The following is a 27,775-nucleotide window of genomic DNA, read 5'->3' as shown; positions in this document are numbered from 1 at the left end:
TCAAATGTGCTAAGCAAAAACCAGTGTTAGATGAAACACAAAAAATAGGTTTGTCCATACACTAAATAGCTCCATATTGATAGATATTAAAGATAAACAAAATAGAAAGTTATCTTAACTCCAAAAAAACACATCATTCTTTCATAAAATTAAGAACATTATATGTATACTTAAAACCTTATTTCTCCTATTAATGACATTAATTACATTCCTTAATTTTATGATTCACTTTTTATCAAATCCAAGTGAGGTGAAAATTGTACTTTAAAAAAAAAAAGAAAAAAAAATTGCAAAGCTCACTTGATGGTAGTTCCAGGACTTGAGCTCAGGCATCCTGACTCTTAATCCAGAGATTTTCCTGCAAGACTATACTGGCTCCATAAAAATAACTAGGTTATAAAATATTTCAATAAAATGAACACACATTGAAAAGGATTAAGGAAAAGACACTGCTTCTTCAGTTAACAATTTCCACTTACAAAGTATCCAACCAAAACCTGAGAGAATAATCTAATAACACAAACATGCTAATTAGTTTTACAAACCACCAAAAGGCTATGTACTTCATACACTAAATCAACTCGTTACAGGTGTAAACATGCAAATGTGACAAGATCTCTAACACTCATTCCTCATCTCACAAGTATTTCCTAATAGATATGTATCCCAGCAAAATCATCTGCTGACAATTTTTAAAACCTCTTCTTTAGTGCTTCTACTGGTAGCACTTAATTACCTCAATTTAAATCATTCCTATGGGCAAAACCAAACCTTCAATAATAATAAATCAGTTTTGACTTTCAGAGGGATGATACTTTTTAATTTTTCTTGAATTCTCTTTTTTTTTTAATTCCAGGATTATAGTCAAGGTGATTAAGAAAATATCATGAATGCCAACAAAAAATAATATATTTTCAAAATAGATTACTGCATTATAACCTTACAAAAGTTAAAACACACAAACAAATAATAATACATACCTCAAAACCACCAAAATCATCATCATCCATTCTTCAAGTGTCACCTAAAAAATATCAAAAGACACTAAAATAAGACCACACACACAGCCATTTATGTCAAAACACTTCCCCAACTTAAATGTACATACATTTTGATTTTTTCCCCTAACTTAAATGTATACACATTTTGATTCTTACAGGAAAACTACTTCTTATGTGTTAAAAAAAAAAAAAAGTTTAAACTATCAATGTATGCAATTTTTAACACCAAAAAAAAATGGTAATTGACTTTGACTTTCTGGCAAAATTACCAATTTCTGTAACTTTTTCAGTAACCATGTATTTTGCCATTTTATGTTCAGACGCCAGGAGTGGAAAAATATTCTTTTACATTTTAATTTTCTTTTCCCAAATTGGCGCTAGGGCTCAATTCAATAATGCTTCCTGCTTTTTGCATCTATTCCTCAGTTGTCTGGCAACATCAGCACAAACGCTAGCTAAGAACAGGACTGTGGTGAATTGTTGGAAATCTGTCCTTCACCACAAAGGTTCTTCCCTCGGTTTCATGGCCGGGCTGATTTAGATTTTCAAAATTGATCAGCATTTTTGAGCTGTGGCCACAACTTTTGGAGCATTTTGATATGTGTATTTTTAGCCGAAACTGCTTTGCACTTTTGGAAAAATGTGGAGCAAGTTACTAGGCTGATCAAGATAAATCAAGTCATGTATTCATGGGAGACTAGGGATGAGAAAAACACAAGCAAATATCCAGAATTCCTCTCTTCTTTAACCTTAAAGTATGTAAGAGACAAGCAATAGGATAGCATATACTTTATTCTGTTCTAAACACATAAAAATGGAAGGATGAACTCATACTAGTACCTGTGCTTAAAAAACAAAGTAGCAGGGGCTGGGGATGTGGCTCAAGCGGTACCGCACTCGCCTGGCATGCGGTTAGATCCTCAGCACCACATACAAACAAAGATGTTGTGTCCACCAAGAACTAAAAAATAAATATTAAAAAAAAATTCTCTCTCTCTCTCTCTCTCTCTCTCTCTCTCTCCCTCCCTCCCTCCCTCCCTCCCTCTCTCTTTAAAAAAAAACAAACAAAAAAAAAACCAAAATAACAGCTTTACCTAACAAACCATGAAAGAACTAAAAAACCTGAAAAGGTAAAAAGAAGTATTAGATGGTCCGCATTAATATGGAAAAAATTTTCTTACATAGTTTTTCAAGATATAATTTGGAACTTAAAATTGTGAGTCAGTAGCTGCAAGTGACACTTTGGTCAGTAATACCTGGTTTTCTTTTCTTTCAAAAGTGAATATATTCAAATACTAATTATAGTTTCCTTGACTCAGTAATACAAGATAGACTTGATTACAGGAAAATAATTCTCTCCCACTTCTCATAAAACAGCTATGGAAATTAAGCCATATGTCAAGTAATAATCCTAAAGGCATTTTCTAAGATTCCTGGCTTTTAGCAGTCATCTGTAGACATGCTCTGCTTGCTCACTGAAATTAGTATTAGTGCCTTTGTAAGGAGAACTTAGAAAATTGTTAAAATAAAAGTTAAAAATGTTAATCTTCATGGCTATTTTAATAGGCAAAGCAAATTTGTTTGCATAAAAACAGTAGGTAGACAGATTTAAAACAAAAAGGGCATTAAAAGGGCATTGGTATGTGATTTTTGAAAACACCTAAGAGCATTACTCTTAGAACCAGAATATGATAGCATATTGTGACCGTTACCACAATTCTAAAAGATGTATTTCTCCAAAAATTAAAGCTAAGCAAGGCATCCACATACAGCACTTACAAAATATAAACCAGACTTACAGAAATTTTGGATGGTGGTTAGTTTGAAATGGAATTTATATTAATTTTGTGTTGTAAGTGAACAGAATCTGTATGATTACTTTTTTCATGAAGAAATTATGAAAGAAGAATTATATGGATACTGAGAATTGACCTAGTCAGACTATAAACACCAATCTTGTCTTAGCCACATGTATCCCACAAATCTCAAAAGACAATTAAAAGATATTTTTAGCATCTAAAAATGCCATACTCAAATAATATGGTTTCAAAAGAATGGTATTTTTAGAGTAATGCTCTTAGGCGTTTTCATAAATCACATACCAATAAATTATCTGTAAGGTGCCAGAAAATTTGAAAACAAAAACAAATACCCATACAAAACAATCATTTCAGTTTGTTTGGTTATGGTAATGAATCAACTACCATGCCAATTCTGATTTAGCTCACAAAAGAACATATTAGTAACTCCTGATATTTTCCATATCCCAGCAACTTCTATATACTAAAGGCAAATGACAGATTTCCTCTTCATTTTTTCAAAGCAATATCGATATATTTCATTTTAAAAAATGTGTCCCTGTTTCTTAGAATATAGTACTAGAGAAGTAAAAATTATTTTAAAGCAATAATCTTTCTCTAATGTAAACATCAAATCCTGCAAGTTTGTTTCTTCTTGGACATTCTGAAGAGTAAGAGGAAAGAAAATTAATAGCATTCATTTGTAATAATCAATTTTACAAAATACAAAAATTTAAAATTAGTTTTTAAAAGGAAATGTTACAAGTGTGGCTTTGTTATAGATTTAGCCACTCCAGTACATTTCAAATATTATTTTATCTAAAATGCATTCCTACAAAACATTTTAGAGTATTTCTGCAACTTAACATGATAGCCTCTAAAATACAAATATTCTAAGAATGTACCAACACCAAATACGACTTTCATCTAAGTTACAGAATCATAAGCCTGACCAAACAATTAAGAGATCATGTAATTCATTCTTTTGTGTCATGGCAGGAAAAGACATGGAAACTTTGTTATCAGCATGAGAATTTACATTCAAAATTTTCGGAATATCTAGGTTTAACAACTGTCAAAAAGTAAAAAATCATTCACAAGATAATTCAAGAAAATTTTCTAAAATTAAAGGATATTATATACAGATTTAATAGGTCTATCATGTACCCAAGAAAACAGAAGAAACCCACACCAAGACACAATAGAGACAAAGATAAGATTCAAGAAGCTTCCCAAGATATAAAATAGGGTTTATAGAGAGAATGAATAAAATAATGGCATCAGACTTCACAACAGCATCAATGAAAAACAACGGAGCAATGCTTTTAAAATTCAAAGGGAAAATGTTTTATAACATAGAATTCGATAATTAGCCAAACCAACAAATAACTGAAGAACAAATAAAGTAATATCCCCACCTATAGTCTTGAAACAATTTTTTATTTCCCACTTTCTTAAAATAGTTATGGCATTAAACCCAAGGAATAAGACAACAATGAAGACTATGTGGAACTGGGAAATGAGATCCAACTATGGTAAAATGTGAAATGAAAAGGAAATTCTTCCAGAATAATGATGGTAAACTAAATTCCCAAGATACCTATATCACAGGATTAGAGAACAACCAGTCTAGGTTGAAGCAGATCAGGAAGCTCCTCCAGGATGTATTCAAGCAAATGAAATTAATAGACTATGTCATATGTTTTACCATCATTAATGCAATTATTTAAAATGAGGGGAAATTTTAGGGTTGGATTAGTGACAAAAAAAACTAACCAAATGAAAACAGAGAAACCAATATGTTGGACAAGAAAAGTAAACATTATACACTACATTTTCCAGTTGTGAATGGTATTCATATAATCAAAATAATATAAACAATGAATAAGTAATTACATCAAAATTAAAATATAACCATTTGTGAACTATAAAAGAAGATGGGATATGTGTTATGGGGTACAGCATGTAATAAAAAAGACAACTTCAAGCCCTAACTTTAATATTAGAAAGCTGATGAGTCTGAAGTTGGAAAATAAAATGGTAACAATAATAAGCATATTATGTACAGATACACTGGTGATGACTAAAATAATTGTCTATACGTGTTAAATATATGGCCACTAGAAGGTAAAAAATGAGGATGTGAAAAAGAAGGGGGGGTACAAAGAGACTTACAAATTTCAACTATGGGTATAAGGAAAGAAATTAAGTACTATGAGCCAACCTACCTATTATTTCCATTAAAATTCTCGGGGAAAAACTCAGTAGGCTTTATGAAATTAACTATAAAAGGAGACATAAGTGCTTTAAAATAACATTTAGTGAATGAATAAATTAGAATTTTTATAATGTTGCCCTCCATTACATTTTCCTGTTACATGTATTTATACAATAAATAAACTGTATCTCTAGACAACAAAGCTGCTCCAAAACAAAGCAAATTAAAATGAGTATGGGGGGGGAGGTCTGAGAAAAAGACCCTTAGAAAACTGACTTCAAAAAATAATATCTGTCAAGAAGTCATCTATATTATTCACCTTGGGATGCCCAAGTGTCCTTCCAGTTAACACTGTCCACTTAGCATTTATCCAATCTCTATCCCATCTGGAAAACTACTTGCTAACCACCATCCTAAGAATCACAATAATACTTTGCAATCTGATTCTTTTCCATGCTATGTTTCCTAGAAGCAAGAGACAATTTTTTGTTATTGTTTTCTGACTCTCCATGGCAAACATAAAGCAGAAAGAGGGAACGGGGTGCGCGCGCGTAAACACACACACACACACACACACACACACACACACACACGTACTTGATTTAAAATTGAACAGCCATTAAGACTGAGATAATAGAAAAAACTAATTGAAGTTCTGAACATGAGGCTTATCAGTTCAAGGAAGCTATTTGCCTAGGTTTCTATAAGAAATCTGGGAGCAGTGTGGGGACTTTTTTTTTTGTTTAACTTCTTTGCACCTTGAACTGAGCAGTTCCTACAACATTGTAAGTTATAGGGGCTCAACGAATATTTTGAATTAATGCTTTTGGAATAAATGACTGAATGGAAGCAAATGAGTTGTTAATAGTTCCCACATGACTTCCTTTTTCCCTCTTATTTTTCCAATAAAAACACATTGGGGCTTGGTCAGGAGAAGATCAAGTTGCTAGCACTAACACAGTTCTACCCATATTAAGGTAAGAGCCTGAAGGTCTAGATCTTAACAGAAATTACTCTACTTCATTCTACTCTCTTCAAGTATCCAGTTATTATTGGGGCTAATGATTAATTTTGAAATTCCTATGCAGTGAATAAAAGAAGTACTGCTATACATTATACTACAAGTGAAACTTTGCCAATGCAGAATATTATCACAAGTCCAAAAAAAATTACTGAAATATAAATTCATTACTTGAAAAACATTCTATTCATAATTGATCAGAGAGGAAAACATCTCATCCACTAATAATTCTAATAACTAAGATATTTCTTTTTATAATATTCATCTGCATTGCCAAACAAGACTTTGTGTTTACCAGGAAATTTACACATCCCAAGATAACAACAAAAAATAAAAATTATAAAGCACTTACCTTCTTGTCCACTTTCCATCCTCTCTGGTTAATTCTCCTACCTCCCCCAATTCTTTAAAGGCAGTCTTTCCACAGGTTGAGGGTTAACTGATTCTACGAAATCACGCCTTTCAAAGAATGCATGCACTCATGATCTTAATTTTCTGCACAAATTTTCCAGAAGTAACCAAATGTCTGGGATCATATATTCCCAACAGAAAGACTTTTTAAACAAATTTATTTGTTTTCATGTAGTGCTGAGGATCGAACCCAGTGCCTCCACACATGCCAGGCAAGTGCTTCACCACTGAGCCACAAACCCAGCCCACCATTTAATTTTTTTTAATTTTTAAATTTGATTTAATTAGTTTTACAAGACAGTAGAATGCATTTATGCACTTTGATATATCATACATAGATGGGATACAATTTCTCATTTTTCTGAGTGTACATGTAGAATCACATTGGTCATGCAATTATATATATATATATATATATATATATATATATATATATAGAGAGAGAGAGAGAGAGAGAGAGAGAGAAATAGTAGTAATTTCTGTTTTGTTCTACTCTCCTTTCTATCCGCAAATCTCCTCCCCTCCCCTCCCTTCCCTTCACTTCCCTTCCCTCTACCTAATCTAAGGTAACACTATTCTTCTCTAGTGTCCCCCACCTTATTGTGAATTAGCATCCACAAATAACCAATCAATATATGGGCTAAGAACTGAACAGACACTTCACAGAAGAAAAAATACAATTGATCAACAAATATACAAAAACATGTTCAACATCTCTAGCAATTAAAGAAATGCAAATCAAAACTACACTATATTTCATCTCACTCTTGTCAGAGTGGCAATCATTAAGAATACAGGCAACATTCTTACTGGAGTGAGATGGTATCTTAGAGTAGTTTTAATTTGCATTTCTCTGATTGCTAGAGATGGTGAGCATTTTTTCATGTATTTGTTGATTGATTGTATATCCTGTTCTGAGAAGTGTCTGTTCAGGTCCTTGGCACATTTGTTGATTGGGTTATTTATTTTTTTGTCGTTTAACTTTTTGAGTTCTTTGTATATTCTAAAGATCAGAGCTCTATCTGATGTGTGAGGGGAAAAATTTCAGCCATTAAGAAGACAAACAACAACAAGTGCTGGCGAGGATGCAGGGAAAAAGATACACTCATACATTGCTGGTGGGACTGCAAATTGGTGCACCCAGTTTGGAAAGCAGTATGGAGGTTCCTTGGAAAGATGGGAATGGAACCACCATTCAACCCAGCTATTTCCCTTCTTGGACTATACCCAAAAGACCTAAAAAGAGCATACTACAGGGACACAGCCACATCAATGTTTATAGCAGCACAATTCACAATAGCTAGACTGTGGAACCAACCTAGATGCCCTTAAATAGATGAATGGATAAAAAAAAAAAAAAAAACGTGGCATTTATATACAATGGAATATTACTCAGCACTAAAAAATAACAAGATCATGGCATTTGCAGGGAAATGTATGGCATTAGAGCAGATTATGCTAAGTGAAGTTAGCCAATCCCTAAAAAGCAAATGCCGAATGTCTTCTCTGATATAAGCAGCGGCGTGACTCAAATGGGATAGGGAGGAAGAGCATGAGAAGAAGATTACCACTAAATAAGAAAGAGAGGGAGGAGGGAAAAGGAGGGAGGAGGGGAGTTGCACAGAAGATGGAAGGATAACCTCATTGTTATACAGAATACATATATGATGTTGTGATGAGAAAAAGAAAAAAAAAGTGTGTCACATTAGATTGGATAGAGAGAAAGGATGGGGGAGAAGGGGAAGAGTAGGGAGGATAGGAAGGACAGCAGAATAAAATAGACATTATTATTGCTATATGTATATACGTGACTGCATGACCAATGTGATTCTGCAACCTGTACAATCAGAAAAATGAGAAATTATACCCCATTTGATTCAAACGTATGAAATGACAAGATCATTGTACAGTCATGTGTAACTAATAAAAAATTATATATAAAAAAAAAGAATACAGGCAACAATAAATGTTGGCAAGAATATGGGGGAAAAGGTACACTCATACATTGCTGGTGGGACTACACTTTCCACTCTGGAAAGCAGTATGGAGATTCCTCAGAAAACCTGGAATGGAACCACCATTTGACCCAGCTATCCCACTCCTTGGTTTATCCCCAAAGGACTTAAAATCAGTATACTACAGTAATGTAGCCATGTCAATGTTTATAGCAGCTCAATTCACAATAGCTAAACTATGGAACAAACCTAGGTATCCTTCAATAGACGAATGGATAAAGAAAATTCAGTGTGTGTTTGTGTGTGTGTGTGTGTGTGTGTGTGTGTGTGTGTGTGTATCTCCAATGGAATATTACTCAGTTTTAAACAAGAATCAAATTATGGCATTTGCCAGTAATGGATAGAGATAGAGACTAATGACCATTTTTATGTGGCCATTGCCTATTAACTTAAAACTCTCACTATATGAATTATACTTCCATTGGGCAAAATCACATCTCCTAAGGAAAATCAGGGATAATAAATCTCACTTCCACTTCTTACATTTTACAGGAGGACACAAGCTCCTCTCAATAGTAAGAAAGAAAACTGAAGAACTAGTCCACAGAATTCTCTACCTCTTTACTGTTGGCCAAGAAAAAAATAATGCTGGTGACTGGATGTGTAAATTTAACTTAATAGAGAACTTGTGAAGGACATTTCAGTCTTAGGTCTAAGCCACATTTACATTAACTATCTAACAATAGAGCCACAATTCTAATTTCTATATGATTCTTATTGCTATTTCTCAATCAATTCAGTATCCAGAATAGCTGTAAAGCAACTGTTAACAGTTCCCCCACTACAACCACCACCAATATCCAATCACTTGTCTTCTGCTGAGAACTATCAGAGAAAAATCACTCAACAAAACCTGTTTCTCACCTCCATCTAAATTCATGGTGCTGCCTACCACATCATGTCTCTAGTTAATGTTCTTTCTTTCATTCTCCAAAGAAGCAATTTCAGAGATTGTAAACTCTCCTCAAACTCCAAAAAATCACATACTGTATACAAAGATATGAGAAATTGTGCTCTATATGTGTAATAAGAACTGTAATATATTGTGCTGTTGTGTATTTAAAAAAATAAAATCAATTTTTAAAAAAACCTCAACAATCAAAGAAAATGGCCAAACCTCCTATTAAATGGAAAAAACATAAGGTATTTCAAAAAGTCCCTTAACTTTTTGCTATCAAAACTTCTGTACTCAGCTATCCCACTTTATTTTGCTCACAAAGAAAAAATAATCCCTAATTCCATCATCTGTACTCTCCGAGGCTTGGCTGTCTCATTTCCCTCCTAAATACTCAACTTCTCCCTCTTATTTGGCTCCTTCTCATCAATACTGAAACATGCTCCAGGTTCCATGTCTTTAAAAATGAAACAAAACAAAACAAAAGCAAAAGCAAAACTTTCCTCAACCACCTCTCCTCTAACCACAGCTGACTCAACAGTTCAGCTTCATAGCCATTCTATTCTAAAATCACATGCCTGCAGCCAATACTTCCTTTTCATAAATGCAAGAAGACACTTTCAATTCCTTGTCTTATTTGAACACTAATAGCATCTGACCAAACTTTCCTTCTCAAAATACTCTCATTCTGTGATTCACAAAACAACCATATTCTTTCTCTTTTCCTATTACTCCAAATACTTTTTTCTAGTATCTCTCACATATTCTTCTAGCTGCCCTTTAAATGCTGGTGTTCCCAACAGCTCCAACCTAGCACTTCTATGCATTTCAGATACTCCTTGAACTATGTGACTCATTCCTGAGTTCTAGATCCATATATCCAAGAGACAATTAAATAGTTTTCAATCTAACAGTAACCTCAAATGCAACACAAACTACAATGAACTCAAGATCTCCCTATCATACTCAAGTTTACTCTTCCTCAAAATACCTTATCCCAATAATTGGTATTACCATCTATAACATAGCTGGCCAACACAACAATCTAGATTCATCTTTGCCTCCCTCTTCTTACTCCATTCATAAAATCAACTGTCAAAGCCTGTCTCCTAAATAGCATTAGAATCCATCTACTCTTCTCAGTCCCCAATATCCCTCACCCTAATTAATGTCATCCTTAACTTTCATTTGATTTAAATCATCAACCTCCAAAACAGTTCTGTTTCCAGTTTCCAGGTCATTTCTCCATTCTGCTCCCCAAGTGATGCCTCTAAATACTTCCCATGTTTAAAACTTTATGGATGAAGCCAAAATTCTTTCAATAATTCTATAACCTAGTTGCTATCATCTTCATATCTGACATTTCCATAGCCTACAATCATATGGGAAGTTGTATTTGAATGGTATGACTTTGGCTAAAACCCTGAACCTTTTTGAACCATTATCCTCATATGTAAACTAAACAGGTTTACTAGATGATTTCTAAGATAGTGCAGTATAAAATCCTTTATATGCATTACTTTGTTACTAATATCAGGTTCATTTCTTCTTCCCAAACAACTTTCTATCCTGAATTTGTTACTCTAGTCAATGCTATTATTATTTTTTCATATATTATGCTGCTAGAATTTTTGTTATGTTATTCATTCTTTTGACTGATACAGTGTACCACAGTTTATTCAGTGATTTCCTGTCAACAGATGTTTAAATAGTTTATAGGATTTCTGTAATTAAGAAGAGAATTGCTATAAATATTTTTCGACATAACTAATTCTGTATATACACAGAATTTCTCTTGGGTTGTCACCAATAAGAAAAATCACTGGGTTACAAAGTTTACCTATATTTACTTTCACAAGATAATGGTTGCACAAGTTTTACTTGTGGAAGCAATGTATAAAAGTCCGACATTCTCAACACTTGGTTTTAAATGTTCTTTCATAACCCAATCAACAAATGGGCCAAAGACCTGAACAGACAGACACTTCTCAGAAGAGGATATACAATCAATCAACAAATATTGTAAAAATTATTTTAAAATTATTTCTAACAATTTATCATCATATTATTTAAATTTTATATGCAGGTGATTATTTTGCATCCAGATAACAACAGTTTTATTTACCCCTTTACAATTCTTACTGTTTAAGTTCCTTTTTCTTGTCTTCATACACTGGTCATGTCTTCCAATGCAATGTTAAGTACATGAGGTAATGTGGCAGATTATATTTTCCAAAGATGACCTCAAAATACCACCCATCCCATACATTCTTCTAAGAATGAAACACCAATACTTCTCCCACTGAACAGTAGGTTTTCTGTCTCCTCCTCTAATCCAGATAGACTCTTAACGACTTTTGTAAGTAGTACAGTAAAAGAAGCATCCTGTAACATTCCCTTGCTAGGTTACCAAAATGCAGTGTACTTCTGTCTTTTGCTCTTGTACTGCTTGCTCTTGGAACCAAGATGCCATGATGGGAGAAAGATCAAACCAGCCCACACAGACAGACCACATGGAAATGCCATGTGTAAGTTTTCCAACTGACTGCCTAGTTGAATTCCCAGCCAACAGCCAGCATCAAATCACCAGATGTATGAATGAACATAATTCTAGATGACTTCAGCCTCTAGCCATCAAATCACCTCTAGTGATCAAATAATCCCAGCTGAGACACTAAAAAGAATAAAGCAATAAAAAGTCTTATTCTGCACTATTTGAGTCCTTGACCCTCACAATACACAAGCATAATAAAATGGTTATTTTATGCACAAAATTTGGGATGATTTACAATCAATAATAACTGGAACAGGTGCTAACAAGAATGCCTTTATCATTCCTGATTTCAAAGGAAATCTTTCAAAATTTCCCTGTATAAAAAGACAATTGGTGACAATTAGTTGGTTGTAATTGGCTAAATATTCCTTAACTGATTAAAGAGTACTTTCTCTTTCTAATTTGCTAAGCATTCTTATCATGAATTTACACTGATTATTTAATGCTTTTTAAAAGCTATTAAAATTATCATGTGGTGTTTTTCTCTTTTAATCTGTTAATATCATCATTTACCTTAATGGATCATCTAATATTAAACATCCCTCCATAACTTGGATAAACCAATTTGATAATGATGTTTGTTTTCTTTTAAGTGTAGGTTTCATTTTTTTTGCTAATATCTTGTTTGATATCTCTAGATTCACATTCAGGAGTGAAATACATCTGTAATTTTCATTTCTTAAAATCTTCATTTGGTTTAGATAAAAAGGTTATGCTGGGCTTTCAGAACTACCTGGGAAATTGTTCATATTTTTCTATTTATTAAAAGAAATTGCATCATATGACAATAATCTATTTCTTAAAAGTCTGGTAGAAACTTGGTTAGCAAATCAACTGGGCTTACTGGGAAGATTCAATTTCTTATAATTACAGGATGATTCAGACTTTTAATTTCTCCCTCAGTTTTTGTTAAGTAATATTTTTCTACAGATGCTATTTTAAAATAGTTGGCATACATTTATTAACACTAGTCTTATTATCTTTTTAGTCTCTGATTTATCTTTTTCATTCTACATATACTAAATTCCACGGGTCCATGAACTGTATTATTGAAGTCTTTTATACACTTGATATTTTCTCTTGATCTGTCAATAATCACAAGAGGTATAAATTGAATTTTCCCACTATAATAGTAGAAATATCAATTTCTACATAAAAATTGGGGGCCTATATTTTTATTGGAAAGGAAAACAAATATTACAACTTAAAATGAATTTGAGGCAAACTGGGCAATAAGTAAATTTTCTTTAAGTGGCTATACAAAGTTTAAAAAGCAAGTAACAAAAAAAGAAAATGTTTCTGATATAAGACCAGCAGGAAAAAAATAAAATAGTGTACACAATAAATATTTTAAAAACTGGCAACAAGATACCTACAAAAATGCATTACTCTATAGTAACATATACCAAATTATCAAAGTGGATGAAATGCCAAAGAATTCAAAAGACGATTTTATAAAAACTCAATAAACACCTGTAATCCAGTTACTTGGGAGGCTGAGGCAGGAGACCACAAGTTTGAGGCCAGCCTTGATAACTTAGATAAGCCCTAAGCAACTCAGCAACAGCCTGTCTCAGAATAAAAATAAAAAGGGCTGGGGATACACCCTAGGTTTAAACCTCAGTACACACACACACACACACACAAAAAAAAAAAAAAAAAAAAAAAAAAAAACAACCAAAGAAATACAATTAACAGCTGAATAAATTACCAAAGGCAGTGTAAAATATGAATGAGCACTTAGAGATTTTGAAAAAGAACCAAAGAGAAACCTTGAAAATGAAAACTCAATAAATTCAGATAAAAACTCAGCTAAAAGTCTCAACAATAGACTGGGTTTAGGAAAAAAAATCAAAGTCTGAAGACACCTCTCACAAAACAGTACCTTCAGATAGCAACAGAAATAAATATTCAAATAAATAAAATGAAGAGAATATGCAAGATCTCTAGAACACCATTAAAAGAGCAAGCATCTAAATAACTGGCATAGTGGAGGGAGAAGAGCTACATGCTGAAGGCACAGAAAAAACCTAGTCAGTGAAATAATAGCAGAATATCACATATCTTGGGAAAAACAGACATCCCAGTACAAAGATGCATTTAGAACCATAAATAGACCTGATCAGAAAAGAACTTCTCTACAACATATTATAGCTAATCACCCAAAGTACAGAATAAAGAAAGAATATTAAAAGCTGAGAGAAGCATCATAACATATTTAAAAGCCAACCCATTAGAATAAGAGCAGATTTATGAGCAAAAAATCCAAATGCTAGGTCAGCATGGAATTACATACTGCAAGCCCTGCTACCCAAGATTACTGTAACCAGCAAGGTTACGCATCAGAATCAAAATAAGAAATAGAGACCTTCCAACATAAACATAAACATAAACATAAAGATTTCATAATCACTAAACCAGTATTATAGAAAGTAGTTAAGGGAATCCTATAGCAAGAAGAGGAAGAAAGATTAACATAATCACAAGAACACATTAATGAATATAAATATCACTAGAAAAATAGACATGCAAATGAGAAATAGGAAAACATCAAACATTATCAATATAGTAAATCATCGTCAAACATCTAAGATGAGTAAGACAGGAAGAACACAGCATATTCAAAATAGTTTAAAAGATAATCCACAAACTGACATAATTTACAGATGCATCTCACAGTCTTGAAACAACAAGAATAAATCAAACCCAAAATCAGTAGAGGGAAAAAAATAACAAAGATTGGAAGTGAAATAAAGTTTGAAAGAACAGAAAAAAGGATTAATGACACAAAGAACTTATTGTTTGAAATGATAAATGAAACTAACCAATCTTTAGATAAAGAAAACTCAAATAAAATAAGAAAAAAAGGAAATACTACAACATATGCCACTGAAATTCAAAGAATCACTAGGAAATATTTTTAAAAACAAAAATGCCAAAAAGGTGGAAAATGTAAAAGAAATAGATTTCTGGAAACACATGGCCAACCAAAATGGAACCAAAAGAAACTGAACCAAGAATGTAAAAAAAATAAAAAATAAAAACATAAATAGATCAATAAAAAGTTATGGGATCAAAGGAGTAATAAAAAGTCTCCAAATCAAGAAAAGCCAGATACATAGATTCAATACCGAATTTTACCAGATTTTTATGGAAGAACTCACTCAGAAACAGTCAAGAAACTCTTCCAAACTCATTATACAAAGTCAATATTATCCTGATTCCAAAACATGATAAGGACACAACAAAAAAGAGAGACAATTATAGACTATAATCCCTGATGGACATAGATATGAAAATCATCAACAAAATACTTGCAAATTAAATTCAACAACTCATAAAAAGATACACCATGATTAGGTTGGTTTCATTCTAGGGATGCAAGGATGGTTCAATATAGGCAAATCAATAAACATATTACAGCACATAAATAGAATTAACTATAAAAATCACATGATCATCTAAATAAAAGCAGAAGAGCCCTTTCATGAAACTCAGTATCCCCTTATGATAAAGTCCTGAATAAATCAGAACATCATAAAACACAATAAAAACTACATATGAAAAACCCATAGCCGACATTATACTAAATGAGAGGAAACAAAGCATTTCCACTAAGATCAAGAACAAGACAAGGCTGTCCATTTTCAACACTCTTATTCAATGTAATCCTATAAATCTTAGCTGGAACAATTAAGCAAGGGAAAGAAAAGGGATAAAAATAGGAAAGGAAGAAGTGAAATTATCACTATTAGCTGATGGTACTCTATAAAGATTCTACCAAAACTCTTAGAACTGAAAAATTCAACAAAGTAGCAGGATATAAAATCAACATACAAAAAACAGTAGTTTTTCTACACACCAATAATGAACTTACTGAGAAGGAAATCTAGAAAGCAAACCCATTCACAATAGCCTCAAAAAAATAACTAGCCATTAAAATACCTAGGAATAAACCTAACCAAAGATGTGAAAGAGCTATACAATGAAAATTACAAAACAGAAAGAAACGAAAGAAAGAAACTGAAGAAGACACTAGGAAATGGAAAGCCCTCCTCTACTTTTAGAACTGGAGAATAAATATCATTAAAATGGCCATACTACCCAAAGCAATAGATTTAATGTGATTTCCATAAAAATGTAAATGCTGTTCTTCACAGAATTAGATAATTCCTAAAATTCATATAGAAGCACAAAAGATCCCAAATAAGTAAAAGCAATTCTGAGTAAAAGGAACAATGCTAAAGATATAACAACATCTAATATCAAAAGACACTAAATGTATGAAAAACAGCATGGTATTGGCATTAAAAAAGACATGTAAATGATTCTTGACAAAGGTGCCAAAAAATATACACAGGAGCATAGACAACCTCATCAATAAATGGTGCAAGGTAAACTGTATATCGACATGTAGAAGATTCAAACCAGACTCCCACCCTATGCAAAAATCAATTCAAAATGGATCAAAGACCTAACACTGAAAACTTTGAAACTCCAAGATACTGACACAGAAAATGATTTACTGAATAGAACTCCAATAGCTCAGGAAACAAAACCAGTATTTTAAAAATGGGGTTATATCAAATGAAAAAGCTTCTGCACAGCAATCAACAGAGTGAAGAAACAAACTATAGAATGAGAGAAAATCTTTGCTAACTATTCATCTGACAAATAATCAATATTCAGAATATTTGAAGAATTCAAAAACAACAAAAAAATCTATCAATCAATCACACCAATCAATAAATTGGCAAGTGAACTAAACAGACATTTCTCAAAAGAAGAAAAACTAATGGCCAACAAATATATGAAAAAAAATGTTCAACATCTTTAGCAATCAGAGAAATGCAAATCAAAAATACACTAAGATTCCATGTCACCAGCTATTACCAAAAAAAACAAACAATAACAAATGCTGAAGAGAATACAGAGAAAAAGGCATCCTTTTACACTGTTAGTGAGAATGCAAATTAGTACAGCTATTATGGAAAACAGTAAGGAAATTCCTTAAAAAACTAAAAATAGAACTACAACAGGATTCTGTCATCCCACTCCTGGGGATATATCCAAAGTAAATGAAGTCAGCATACAAAAGAGATACCTAACATAGCTGTGTTTAATTGTAGTATTCTTTACAATAGCAAAAATGTGGAATCAGTCAGCATGCCCATCAACCGATGACTAAACAAAGAAAATATAATACACACAAAAAAATATGAAGTATTATTCATCCATAAATATGAATGAAATCATGTTGTTTTCAGGAAAATAGAACTGCAGGATGACATGGTAAGTGGTATAAGCCAACCACAGAAAGACAAGTATTGAAGGCTTTCACTCCTTTGTGGAAACTTCAAAATAATAATAACAACAACAATAACCACTAAAAGTAGAAAAAGGACTTTAAGGGAAGGGAAAGGGAACCAGAGAACAAGGAGAGAAGGAAGGGTAAGAGGGCAGAATGAAAGGTGAACCTCATCAAGGTACAATATAGTCATATATAGAAGTGTTGCAGTAAAATCCATTAACTTGTACAATTAATGTGCCAACAATTATAATAATTTAAATTTTTAAATAAAAACTAATTAGCATTTAATGGGTGCTTAGTCTATGCCATCATCTTACACACACATCTCAATTCCACAACATCCACCTGGGAAACTCATATTCATTCTTCAAGTACAAAGCTGGCAGGACTGGGGGTAAGTGGAAGGAAGGAAAGATAAGCAGCTCAACGCAAACATCTGTTATATGTCTCACATATAACAAAAGGAAGCTGGAACTATCTGGCCATCTAAAACCCCTCTTCATTATATAACCTTAATAAATAAAATGTCACTACAATGCCAATATTTTTGTTTTTTTAAAAAGGATTTGAACTGATCAAAAGAAATATGATTAAATGCAGCCTAATCACCATGTCTTACACTATCACTAGTTGCATGAGTTTTATAATCTTTAATGCCCCTTATTACAGTCTACTTTAGCCGAAAATAATCACAGCTACCCATATTGACCTCTTTGAACTGTTAGAACATGCTCCCTTTTAAATTTGTGTTATAGCTGAGTAATTTTTCATAATAAACTACATAAGCTCCCATAAGAACAGACTCCATCTTTCAACCCTGTCTTTACATGGACCAAGAGTAATTTAACACAGTGCTTTTCAAGTAGTGTCCAAGAACTGAAAAAATGACTGCCTGACTTTGCACCATACACTAGAAGTACTTAAAAATGAAATAACCTAAACATACTTAAGAATTTTAAAAACAAATTAATTGATATTGTGTACATGTATGAATTTGTAACAACAAATCCAAACATTATGTACAATTATAATACACCACTAAAAAATGTATATAGAAAGAGGGGAAAAAAAATAAGTTGATAAACTTTGAGCACTCATTCCAAATATTCTCATATCTTTCCTTTTCTCTATTAAAAACTACATAAGCAAGTCAAAGAACTATACAGAAATTTAGTCAGCAAACTAAAATAGCATGATACACAGTAACAAACTGATAAAGGCAAAAAGTCACATAATCAAAAAGCATAACAGAAAAAGAGTGAATAAGTCAGGAATAGAACTAAATAGCATTACTGAGACCAACTCACAGTACTCTGGTGAACCAGACTTCTGACACTGAAAGTTAAAAGCAAGATCAGAACATGCTCTCCACATTGGAATAAGATTGTTTACAACAAGAATATTGTGCAGTCAATGAGGCTAACAGATACCAGAATTTTTTAAAACTCAAAAATTTGCCCGTGGGGGCGAGGAAGACTTTTTTCCTCCTCCCGCTTTCCGTTCTCGCAGCATGGCGGCCCCCGTGGTCCGGCTGTGGCTCGGTCTTCAGCCAGGGGTTAGGACTCTGAGTGCCCTCTCCACCGCCATGTCCCCGGCCACTCACGATCGGAGACCTGGCCTGCGTGAGTGTCTGCCGAGTTGCCTCCAGCTTTGGGGGGAGGTGAAAGGGCGGAACACCGGCCCGACCAGGCCGTAGACTCCCGGGCAGGCGGATTTTCCTCTGCCGGCCTCTTCCCGGCGGGGCCAGTAGGAAGGCCGCAGGTGTGGGTCTGTCCTCTGCCCCCGGGTTTCCTGGCTGCCCGCTTCTGCGTGTTCTGGACACTAGCCCAGAAAGCTTGCTCTCTTTCGCGGTGACCGGCATTTTCTGGTGTTCCGGCCCCCCGGGCCACGGCCCGGGTCTCCCTCTGGTTACTAGTGCTCAAAGATAAGGTTTGTCGGCAGTGTTTGAACCTTGGAGTTTCCCTAATATTTAAAAGGTATACTGCTGTGCCAGAAGAAAGTACAACTGGGAATCCAAGGTCACCAAATGGGATGACCTTCATTCCAACAGAGATTATAGGGATGCTTGATAGCGTTCTTGACAGAGAAAGATAGTGGAAAAGACAAATTTGTTGACAAGAGAAATACTGTGTAGTGTATTTCTCAAACTTATCATAGCACAGTGTCAGACCATCCCGTCTCACTTCTAAGGGCTTTTCGTGTCTTTAAAATAAATTGTAAATTCCTTAATGCATCAACAGTGGCTCCTCATAGCCTTAACACTGTTTATTTAAAATTTTTTATTCTTTGAATACTTAACTTCTACTGTATGCTAGATAGTGCCCTAGATATTGGGGATGCAGCAAAGTCCCTGAGCTAGTGAAGTTTACATCCTGTTGGGAAAGTCTGAATAAAAAAAAAAAAAAAGTAAACCAGCTATATAAAATTCAAGTATTATAGATGAATGGATAAAAAAAGATGTGGCATATATACACAATGGAATAGTACTCAGCAATAAAAGAGAATAAAATGATGGCATTTGCAGGTAAACGGATGCCGTTGGAGAATATAATGCTAAGTGAAGTTAGCCAATCTCCAAAAACCAAATGCTGAATGTTTTCTCTGATATAAGGAGGCTGATTTATAGTGGGGTAGGGATGGGGAGCACCGGAGGAATAGACGAACTCTATATAGGGCTGAGGGGAAGGGAGGGGGCATGGGGTTTGAAATCATGGTGGAATGTAATGGATATTATTATCCAAAGTACATTTATGAAGATATGAATTGGTGTGAATATACTTTGTATATAGCCACAGATATGAAAAATTGTGCTCTATATGTTTAATGAGAATTGTAATGCATTCCACTGTCATATATAAATTTAAAAATTAATTAAAAAATGTCAAGTGTTTACTGTTAGGAAGAAAAATAAAGCAGAATATTGAGAATGGTGTATTGGTGGAGTAGTGGCTATAGGGTAGGATGAGATAGTCAGGAAAGACTTCTGAGGGAATAAATCTTAAACAGAGCCTAGAGACATACAGTATTTGGGATTAGACCATTGTCGGCCTAGGAAACTACAAGTGAAAGGCCCACAAGTAAGAATAAGCTTAGGGATGTGATCAAGGACAGAAAGAAGGCCAACTTTCACCTAGAACTAGTGAGCAAATGGGAGAGTGGTAGGACAAGATGTCAGAGGTAATGAACTGCTCTTATAAATGGCTTGGAAGCATTTGGTTTTGGTATTTGGCTTGAATTTTATTAAAAGCTGGGGATCATGTTGGATAGCTGCTGGCTTTGAACAGGGAAGTGATGTGATTTGCACTTTTAAAAGGCCCTGGCTGCTGAATGGATAAAAATGGAGAATTAATTTTGGAGGGTAATAGTGGAAGCCAGAGACTACTGTTACAGTAGTCTGAATGTCTTGATGGTGTCTTGAGGTTATAGGAAAAAGATGGTGTAGTTGGATTTAGGATTTTGAAGTTTGGGCTGATAGGATTTATTGATTTGTTGTGGTCCTTGAGGAGAGGTCTCAAGGAAGCTTGTTAAGATTTTTGTCCTGAGCAATTGGATGAATTGCAATACCATTTAAATGGATTTGGGAAGACTGGAAGAATTAAATGAAGAACTCTGCCAAGCATTTATTATAATTGAGACATCCATTAAATATCTTTAGCCTCTTTTTTACTCTTCAGTTCTCTCACTGTTCTCTTACATTTTCTGCCATATTGAATTTGAATTTGTTTACTTACATTGATTTTCCAAATTTTTTTTCCAAACACTTTTTCTTACCTGTTGGGTGCTTGGGCTACATCCTACTCATCCTTCAAGTTTTGGCTTCAAGTTTACTTCCTCTGGGAGGTTTCCCACAACCATATTAGTTACTGTTCCCAGGAAAGACAGAACTGGTAGGATGAATGGAAAGGTAGATAAGTAGATGAAGGGATTTATTAAGGGAATTGGCTCAGGATCAAGGAGGCCGAGAAGTCCCATAACAGACATCTACAAGCTGGCAACACAGGGATGTCAGTAGAGTGGCTCAGTCCAAGTCTGAGAAGAAAAGTGTTCCAGCTCCAGGAGAGTTAAAAAACAAATTCACCTTTCCTCTGCCTTTCAGTTTTATCCTTCCCCTTATTGGGGGGGATTAAGAATGGAACTTATCCACTCAATCTACTGACTCACACACTAATCTCCACTGGAAATACCCTCACAGACACACCCAGAAATAATGCTTTACCAGTCATCAAGTTATCTCTTAATCCAGTCAAGTTGGTACCTCAAATTAACAAAAATGCTGGCCTTAGTGGCACATGCCTGTGATCCTGGGTACTTGAGAGACTGAGACAGGAAAATCTCAAAAGTGTGAAGCTAGCCTGCACAATTTAGTGAGAACCTGCCTCCAAATTTAAAACAGAGCTGGGGACACCTCAATGGTGCCGCTATAAACATTGAAGTGGCTGTGTCCCTGTAGTATACTGTTTTTAAGTCCATTGAGTATAGTCCGGGGAGAGGGATAGCTGGGTCAAATGGTGGTTCCATTCCCAGATTTCCAAGGAAATCTCCATATTGCTTTCCATATTGGCTGTACCAATTTGCAGTCCCACCAGAAATGTATGAGTATACCTTTTCCCCACATCCTCTCCATCACTTATTGTTGTTTATCTTCATAATAGCTGCCGTTCTGACTGGAGTGAAGTGATATCTTAGAGTAGTTTTGATTTGCATTTCTCTGATTGCTAGGGATGATGAGCATTTTTTCATATATTTGTTGATTGATTGCATGTCCTCTTCTGAGAAGTGTCTGTTCAGGTCCTTGGCCCATTTGTTGATTGGGTTATTTGTTTTTTGGTTTTTGAGTTCTTTATATATCCTAAAGATTACTGCTCTATCTGATGTGTGAGGGGAAAAAATTTGCTCCCAGGATTTGGGCTCTCTGTTCACCTCACAGATTGTTTCTTTGCTGAGAAGAAACTTTTTAGTTTGATTCCATCCCATTTATTGATTCTTGGTTTTAATTCTTACACTATAGGAGTCTTATTAAGGAAGTTGGGGCCTAATCCCACATGACGAAGATTAGGGCCTACTTTTTCTTCTATTAGACACAGAGTCTCTGGTCTAATTCCTAGGTCCTTGATCCATTTTAAATTTTGTGCATGGTGAGAGATAGGGATTTAATTTTATTTTGTTGTATATGGATTTCCAGTTTTCCCAGCACCATTTGTTGAAGAGGCTATCTTTTCTCCAGTGCATGTTTTTGGCACCTTTGTCTAATATAAGATAATTGTAATTTTGTGGGTTAGACTCTGTGTTCTCTATTCTATACCATTGGTCTACCAGTCTGTTTTGGTGCCAATACTATGCTGTTTTTGTTACTATTGCTCTGTAGTATAGGTTAAGGTCTGGTACAGTGATGCCACCTGCTTCACTCTTCCTACTAAGGATTGCTTTAGCTATTCTGGGTCTCTTATTTTTCCAGATAAATTTCATCATTGCTTTTTCTATTTCTATGAGGAATGTCATAGGGATTTTGATTGGAATTGCATTAAATCTATATAATGCTTTTGGTAGTATGGTCATTTTGATAATATTAATTCTGCCTATCCAAGAACAAGGTAGATCTTCCCATCTTCTAAGGTCTTCTTGGATTTCACTATTTAGGGTTCTGTAGTTTTCATTATATAGATCTTTCACCTCTTTTGTTAAGTTGATTCCTGAGTATCTTTTTTTGTGGGGAGGGGCTATTGTGAATGGGGTAGTTTTTTCCATTTCCCATTCAGCAGCTTTGTCACTGATATATAGAAATGTCTTTAATTTATGGGTGTTGATTTTATATCCTATTACTTTTCTGCATTCATTTACTAGTTCTAGAAGTTTTCTGGGGGAGTTTTTGGGTCTTCTAGGTGTAGAATCATATCATCATTAGCAAATATTGCTAATTTAAGTTCTTCTTTTCCTATACATATTCCTTTGATTTCATTTGTCTGCCTAATTCCTCTGGCCAGTGTTTCAAGAACTATATTGAATAGAAGTGGTGATGGGGCGGGCATCCCTGTCTTGTTCCAGGTTTTAGAGGGAATGCCTTCAATTTTTCTCTATTTAGAATGATGGTGGCCTGAAGCTTAGCATAGATAGCCTTTACAATGTTGAGATATGTTCCTATTATCCCTAGTTTTTCTAGTGTTTTGAACATAAAGGGGTGCTATATTTTGTCAAATGCTTTTTCTGCATCTATTGAGATGATCATATGATTCTTATCTTTAAGTCTGTTGATGTGATGAATTACATTTATTGATTTCCGTATGTTGAACCAACCTTGCATCCCTGGGTTGAATCCCACTTGATCATGGTGCACAATCTTTTTGATATGTTTTTGTATTTGATTTGCTAGAATTTTATTGAGAATCTTTGCATCTATGTTCATTAGAGATATTGGTCTGCAGTTTTCTTTCTTTGATGTGTCTTTGACTGGTTTTGGGATCAGGGTGATATTGGCCTCATAGAACCCCTGTTTTTTATTAAGCAAGTTACAAAATTATTATAGCAAGAACAACTGGGAATTAACACAACTGATTCTTGGTAATAATATCTATCTTATGCAGTATAAAGAATAAAGCATGAATCCCAACTACTTGGTAAGCACACAACCATTAGAACATGGGGGAATGCATGTGTCTCACAGTATTGTAGCTATGAGCATTAAATGTGTCATGGGAACCATTCAGTACATATGTGTGTTCATGGGGGAATAAATAGCATGAGATGGATAAGTATCTGTATTAACTAGCATCCTCATCTTTAATGATCTCTTACCATCTCATTATTGCTCTAAAGTAGAAGCATGGAATATTAGTTTTTTAGGATTATAACAAAGTACCACAGACTAGGTGACTTAGAAGGACATAAACTTATTGTCTCACAGTACTGGTACCTAGAAATCCAAATTCCAGGTGTCCAAAGGGTTAGTTCCTTCTGAAATTTCTAAGGGAGAATCTGTTGTATGTTTCTTTCCTAACTTCTATACTTGCCAGTAACCTTTAGTATCCCTGACTTGTGGAAACATCAGAGCAATACCTGCCTCTGTCTTCACATGGTGTTTCCTCTCCTCATTTTAAAGATTGGAAGCATGGCCCTTTTAATAAGATGGATGTGGGGTGTGAATGCAATCTCAGGCAAATTCATCTAACTTCTCTGAGCTTCAGTTTCAAGGAAAAGGTTAACCGTAATATCTTCCTTGTCCTGGTTGTTATGAAGTGAGATACATTTCAGAAGACATAGAATAAATGGTGGTCACTGGAATTAAACTCAGGGTGAATGCAATAGCCTCTTTTTCTCTATCAAATTTGTATATTTTAGTACATAAGTGCATATAAATCTAGTGGCAAAAAGAGTATGATCATATTCAGAGAATTCTCAATTTATAAACAAGATGTTAAGAGACCTAGATTCACCAGATATAGTGGTACAGGCCTGTAATCCCAGTAGCTCAGGAGGCTGAGGCAGGAGGATCTCAAGTCAAAGCCAATTTCAGCAATTTAGTGAGATGCTAAGCAGCTCAGTGAGACCCTGTCTCTAAATTAAATACAAAAAAGGGCTAGGTATGTGGCTCAGTGGCTGAGTGCCCCTGGGTTCAATCTCCAGTACTGAAAAAAAAAAATAGAACTATATCCCTATTCTACTTTGTTATGATTTCTTTTTGTTTTTTATCTTTCTCTAAGTCTAAAGAGGATAGATATGACCAGAGCTAGAGGAGTAAAAAATACTTTTTATAATTTTCCCCAATATAGTATAGTAAATCAAGTATAGTAAATTTTATTCTATACTAAAAATTAAAATTCCATTTGTAAGACTATAAATAGGCTATAATATCTATCTTATGCAGTATAAAGGATAAAGCATGAATCCCAACTACTTGGAAGGCTGAGACAGGATGATAGAAAGTTCAAAGCTATCTGAACCACTTAGTGAGACCCTGTCTCAGATGTGGTGGTGCATGCTTGTAATCACAGGTACTTGGGAAGCTGAGACAGGAGGATCACCGGTTTGAGACCAGCCTGGGCAATTTAATGGGACCCTGTCTCAAAAAAAAAAAAAAAAAAAGAAAAAGAAAGAAAAGAAAAAAAAAGGAGGGGTGGGAGGGGAGAAGGAGTAAGAGAAAAATGTGGTGTAAAGGGTGAAGCTTGCATGTAGGAGTTACTAAGAATTACATAGTTTTTCAGATGGAAAGGATCTTGAAGGTGCAGTTACTTACTTATGATAAAAATATTTTCTTCAAACTTTTCAACCAAATAATCTAACATTTTATAGAAGCCAGGCTGTTTTTTGTTTGTTTGTTTGTTTGTTTTGGGGTTTTGCAAATGGCCTACTCTTAAAGGGACCTTTGCAGTGGAGAATGGGGAGGTGGGCAGCATGAAGAGGAATGTGGGAGGAGGTACTGGGAACAGAAATGGAGAAATTATATTCCCCGCATGTGTGATTACTTCAGAATGAACCCTACTATTATATATAGCTATAATGCACTAATAAAAACATTAAAAATGTGGAAGTCATAAAAGATAAACTCTAAATGCTAAACTAAAAATCAATCCATGTAAGACAATTTGTGTAAGTATGTAATATGTGCTAATTGTTTCAAAAAACTGTAAATATATAGACCTGCAAATGGATATGGACCAGCTCTGGAAAGCCACATAAATACTGACAGAAATAACTGCCTCTGCAGGAGGAGACTGGGAGAGTTACACTGGAAGTCCATATTTTTGTGTATAATTACCTATTTTCAAAAATATGAATCAAATATTTTGCACTGATTAAAAAAAGGGGGGCTATGCTTGGCTTAATACTCTGCTATCCCTGACAAAATTCTTAAAAATTTTTTTAAAAAGGAGCTCCACATTTTCAATTTTGCATAGAGCCCTGCAAGTGATATAGCCAAATCCTGTGTAGAATAGTTTTACATATTAAGCTTTCATTTTTTTACAATGTGTTTTTCCTATATTTAAAAGCTGAATTAATGCAGTGAGAGCTACTTTTAATGGATGCTAACTTCTTTATAAAAACTGTGTGAGGGCTGGGGTTGTAGCTCAGTGGTAGAGCACTTGCCTCACACATGTGAGGCATTGGGTTCAATACTCAGCACCACATAAAAATAAATAAAAAGATATTGTGTCCATCTACAACTAAAAAATATATATATATATTTTAAAAAATTTTTAAAATTGTGTGAGCATATTTGTAAATATTTACAAATTTGGAAGACAATATGAAAATATACAGGTATAAGGATGGACCTTGTATATGCTTTGGATGTGAGATGGCCCCCAAAAGCTCCTGTTAAGGAGAATATTCAGAGGTAAAAAGAGTAAATTATGAGAGCCGTAACCTAATAAGTTCATCCTAGTTTGAATGGGCTCACTCAGTGGTATCTGTAAGCAGGTGGGACATGGCTGGAGGAGTTGGGTCACTGGGGGAGTGCCCTGGAGTGTTACTCATCCTGCAGCCCCTTCCTTTATCTCAGTTTCTTGACCACACCATGGGATGGTTGAGCAGTTTTCCTCCTCTGGGACCTTCCCCATGATGTGCTGCCTCATCTTGGGCCCAGAACAAGGGAGTTGTTGTGTATGTTGTCTACGGGCTGAGACCTCTGAAAACCTGAGCCCAAATTAAACTTTCCCTCCTTTAAGTTGTTCTCATTAGATATTTTGGTCACAGCAACACAAAAACTTATGACAACAAGAGGAAGGGTCCTTTAATTTTTATATCCCCTTTTCTTCCTTATACATTTCTGGTTATTATATGGTTCTTCTGTTGCCATGGTAGCCAACTGTCTCAGAACATAGATTTCTCACAGTTGCGCTGCTTCTTAGCCACTTGAACCAAGGACCTGAACGAGTTCAGACGTCCTTGTTCGTGCTTCTGAAGTTTGCAGCATCTGTTTCGTGTGGAAACCCTCAGAGCTGGTGTGATAGACTACAGTGTGTGTGTGTGAGAGAGAGAGAGAAGAGAGAGAGAGAGAGAGAGAGAGAGAGAGGAGAGAAATTGAGAGGAGAGAGAAATTGAGAGGAGAGAGAAATTGAGAGGAGAGAGAAATTGAGAGAGAGAGGATGAGAGAGAAAGGGGGAGAGAAAATGGTTGTATACGTGTGCTTTTCCCCACTTACTTGCCAGGGGATCATGGAAAATGCTAATCTCAAGAAGCCATCAGATGATGGGAGGACAGGCATTTAAATAGCTGTACTCTTTCTAGAAAGATACTTAGAATCAACTATTATAAGACTTTAATGTAGTTGTGATCTTTGGTCCAATAATCCAACCTATAAGACTACAAAAGAGAGATAGAGATTTGTGGATAACGGGGTTTACTGTCATTAATACAACCATTGTTAATGGTTTTAATACTCTAAGGGTCATTGACAGCTAAATAATGGTCATTAATGGTGGTCACCTAAGAGTAATTAATGAGAAAGTAGTGAAGAATTACAGAATAGCCATGTGTGCTTCTTTTAGGCTGTGCCATGACCTAAATTTCTGTAAATGTATGCTTAGATAGAGAAAAAGAACTCTTTTATTGATGGT

At 34.6% G+C, this 27,775-nt stretch overlaps 1 protein-coding gene across 5 annotated transcripts in view; it reads right to left on the bottom strand.

The window, feature by feature from the left end:
- Positions 1-27,775, bottom strand: part of Ccdc91 (coiled-coil domain containing 91) — a 321,339-nt gene that overhangs the window by 239,219 nt on the left and 54,345 nt on the right. For 4 of the 5 annotated variants that reach the window (XM_076852739.1, XM_076852737.1, XM_076852743.1 and 1 more), the window contains one exon: positions 981-1,024. In XM_076852739.1, the coding sequence (XP_076708854.1) occupies positions 981-1,010 (30 nt within the window). In that variant the 5' untranslated portion in view covers positions 1,011-1,024. Of the gene's footprint in view, positions 1-980; positions 1,025-1,841; positions 1,963-27,775 lie in introns of all 5 variants that reach the window. The other variant, XM_076852740.1, reaches the window with a different exon arrangement.

The sequence above is a fragment of the Callospermophilus lateralis genome, chromosome 4 (genome assembly GCF_048772815.1).
Source record: "Callospermophilus lateralis isolate mCalLat2 chromosome 4, mCalLat2.hap1, whole genome shotgun sequence".
NCBI classification, from domain to species: Eukaryota; Metazoa; Chordata; class Mammalia; order Rodentia; family Sciuridae; genus Callospermophilus; species Callospermophilus lateralis.
Note: the sequence above shows the minus strand (reverse complement) of the source record. Positions and strands in the feature narration are given on the sequence as shown.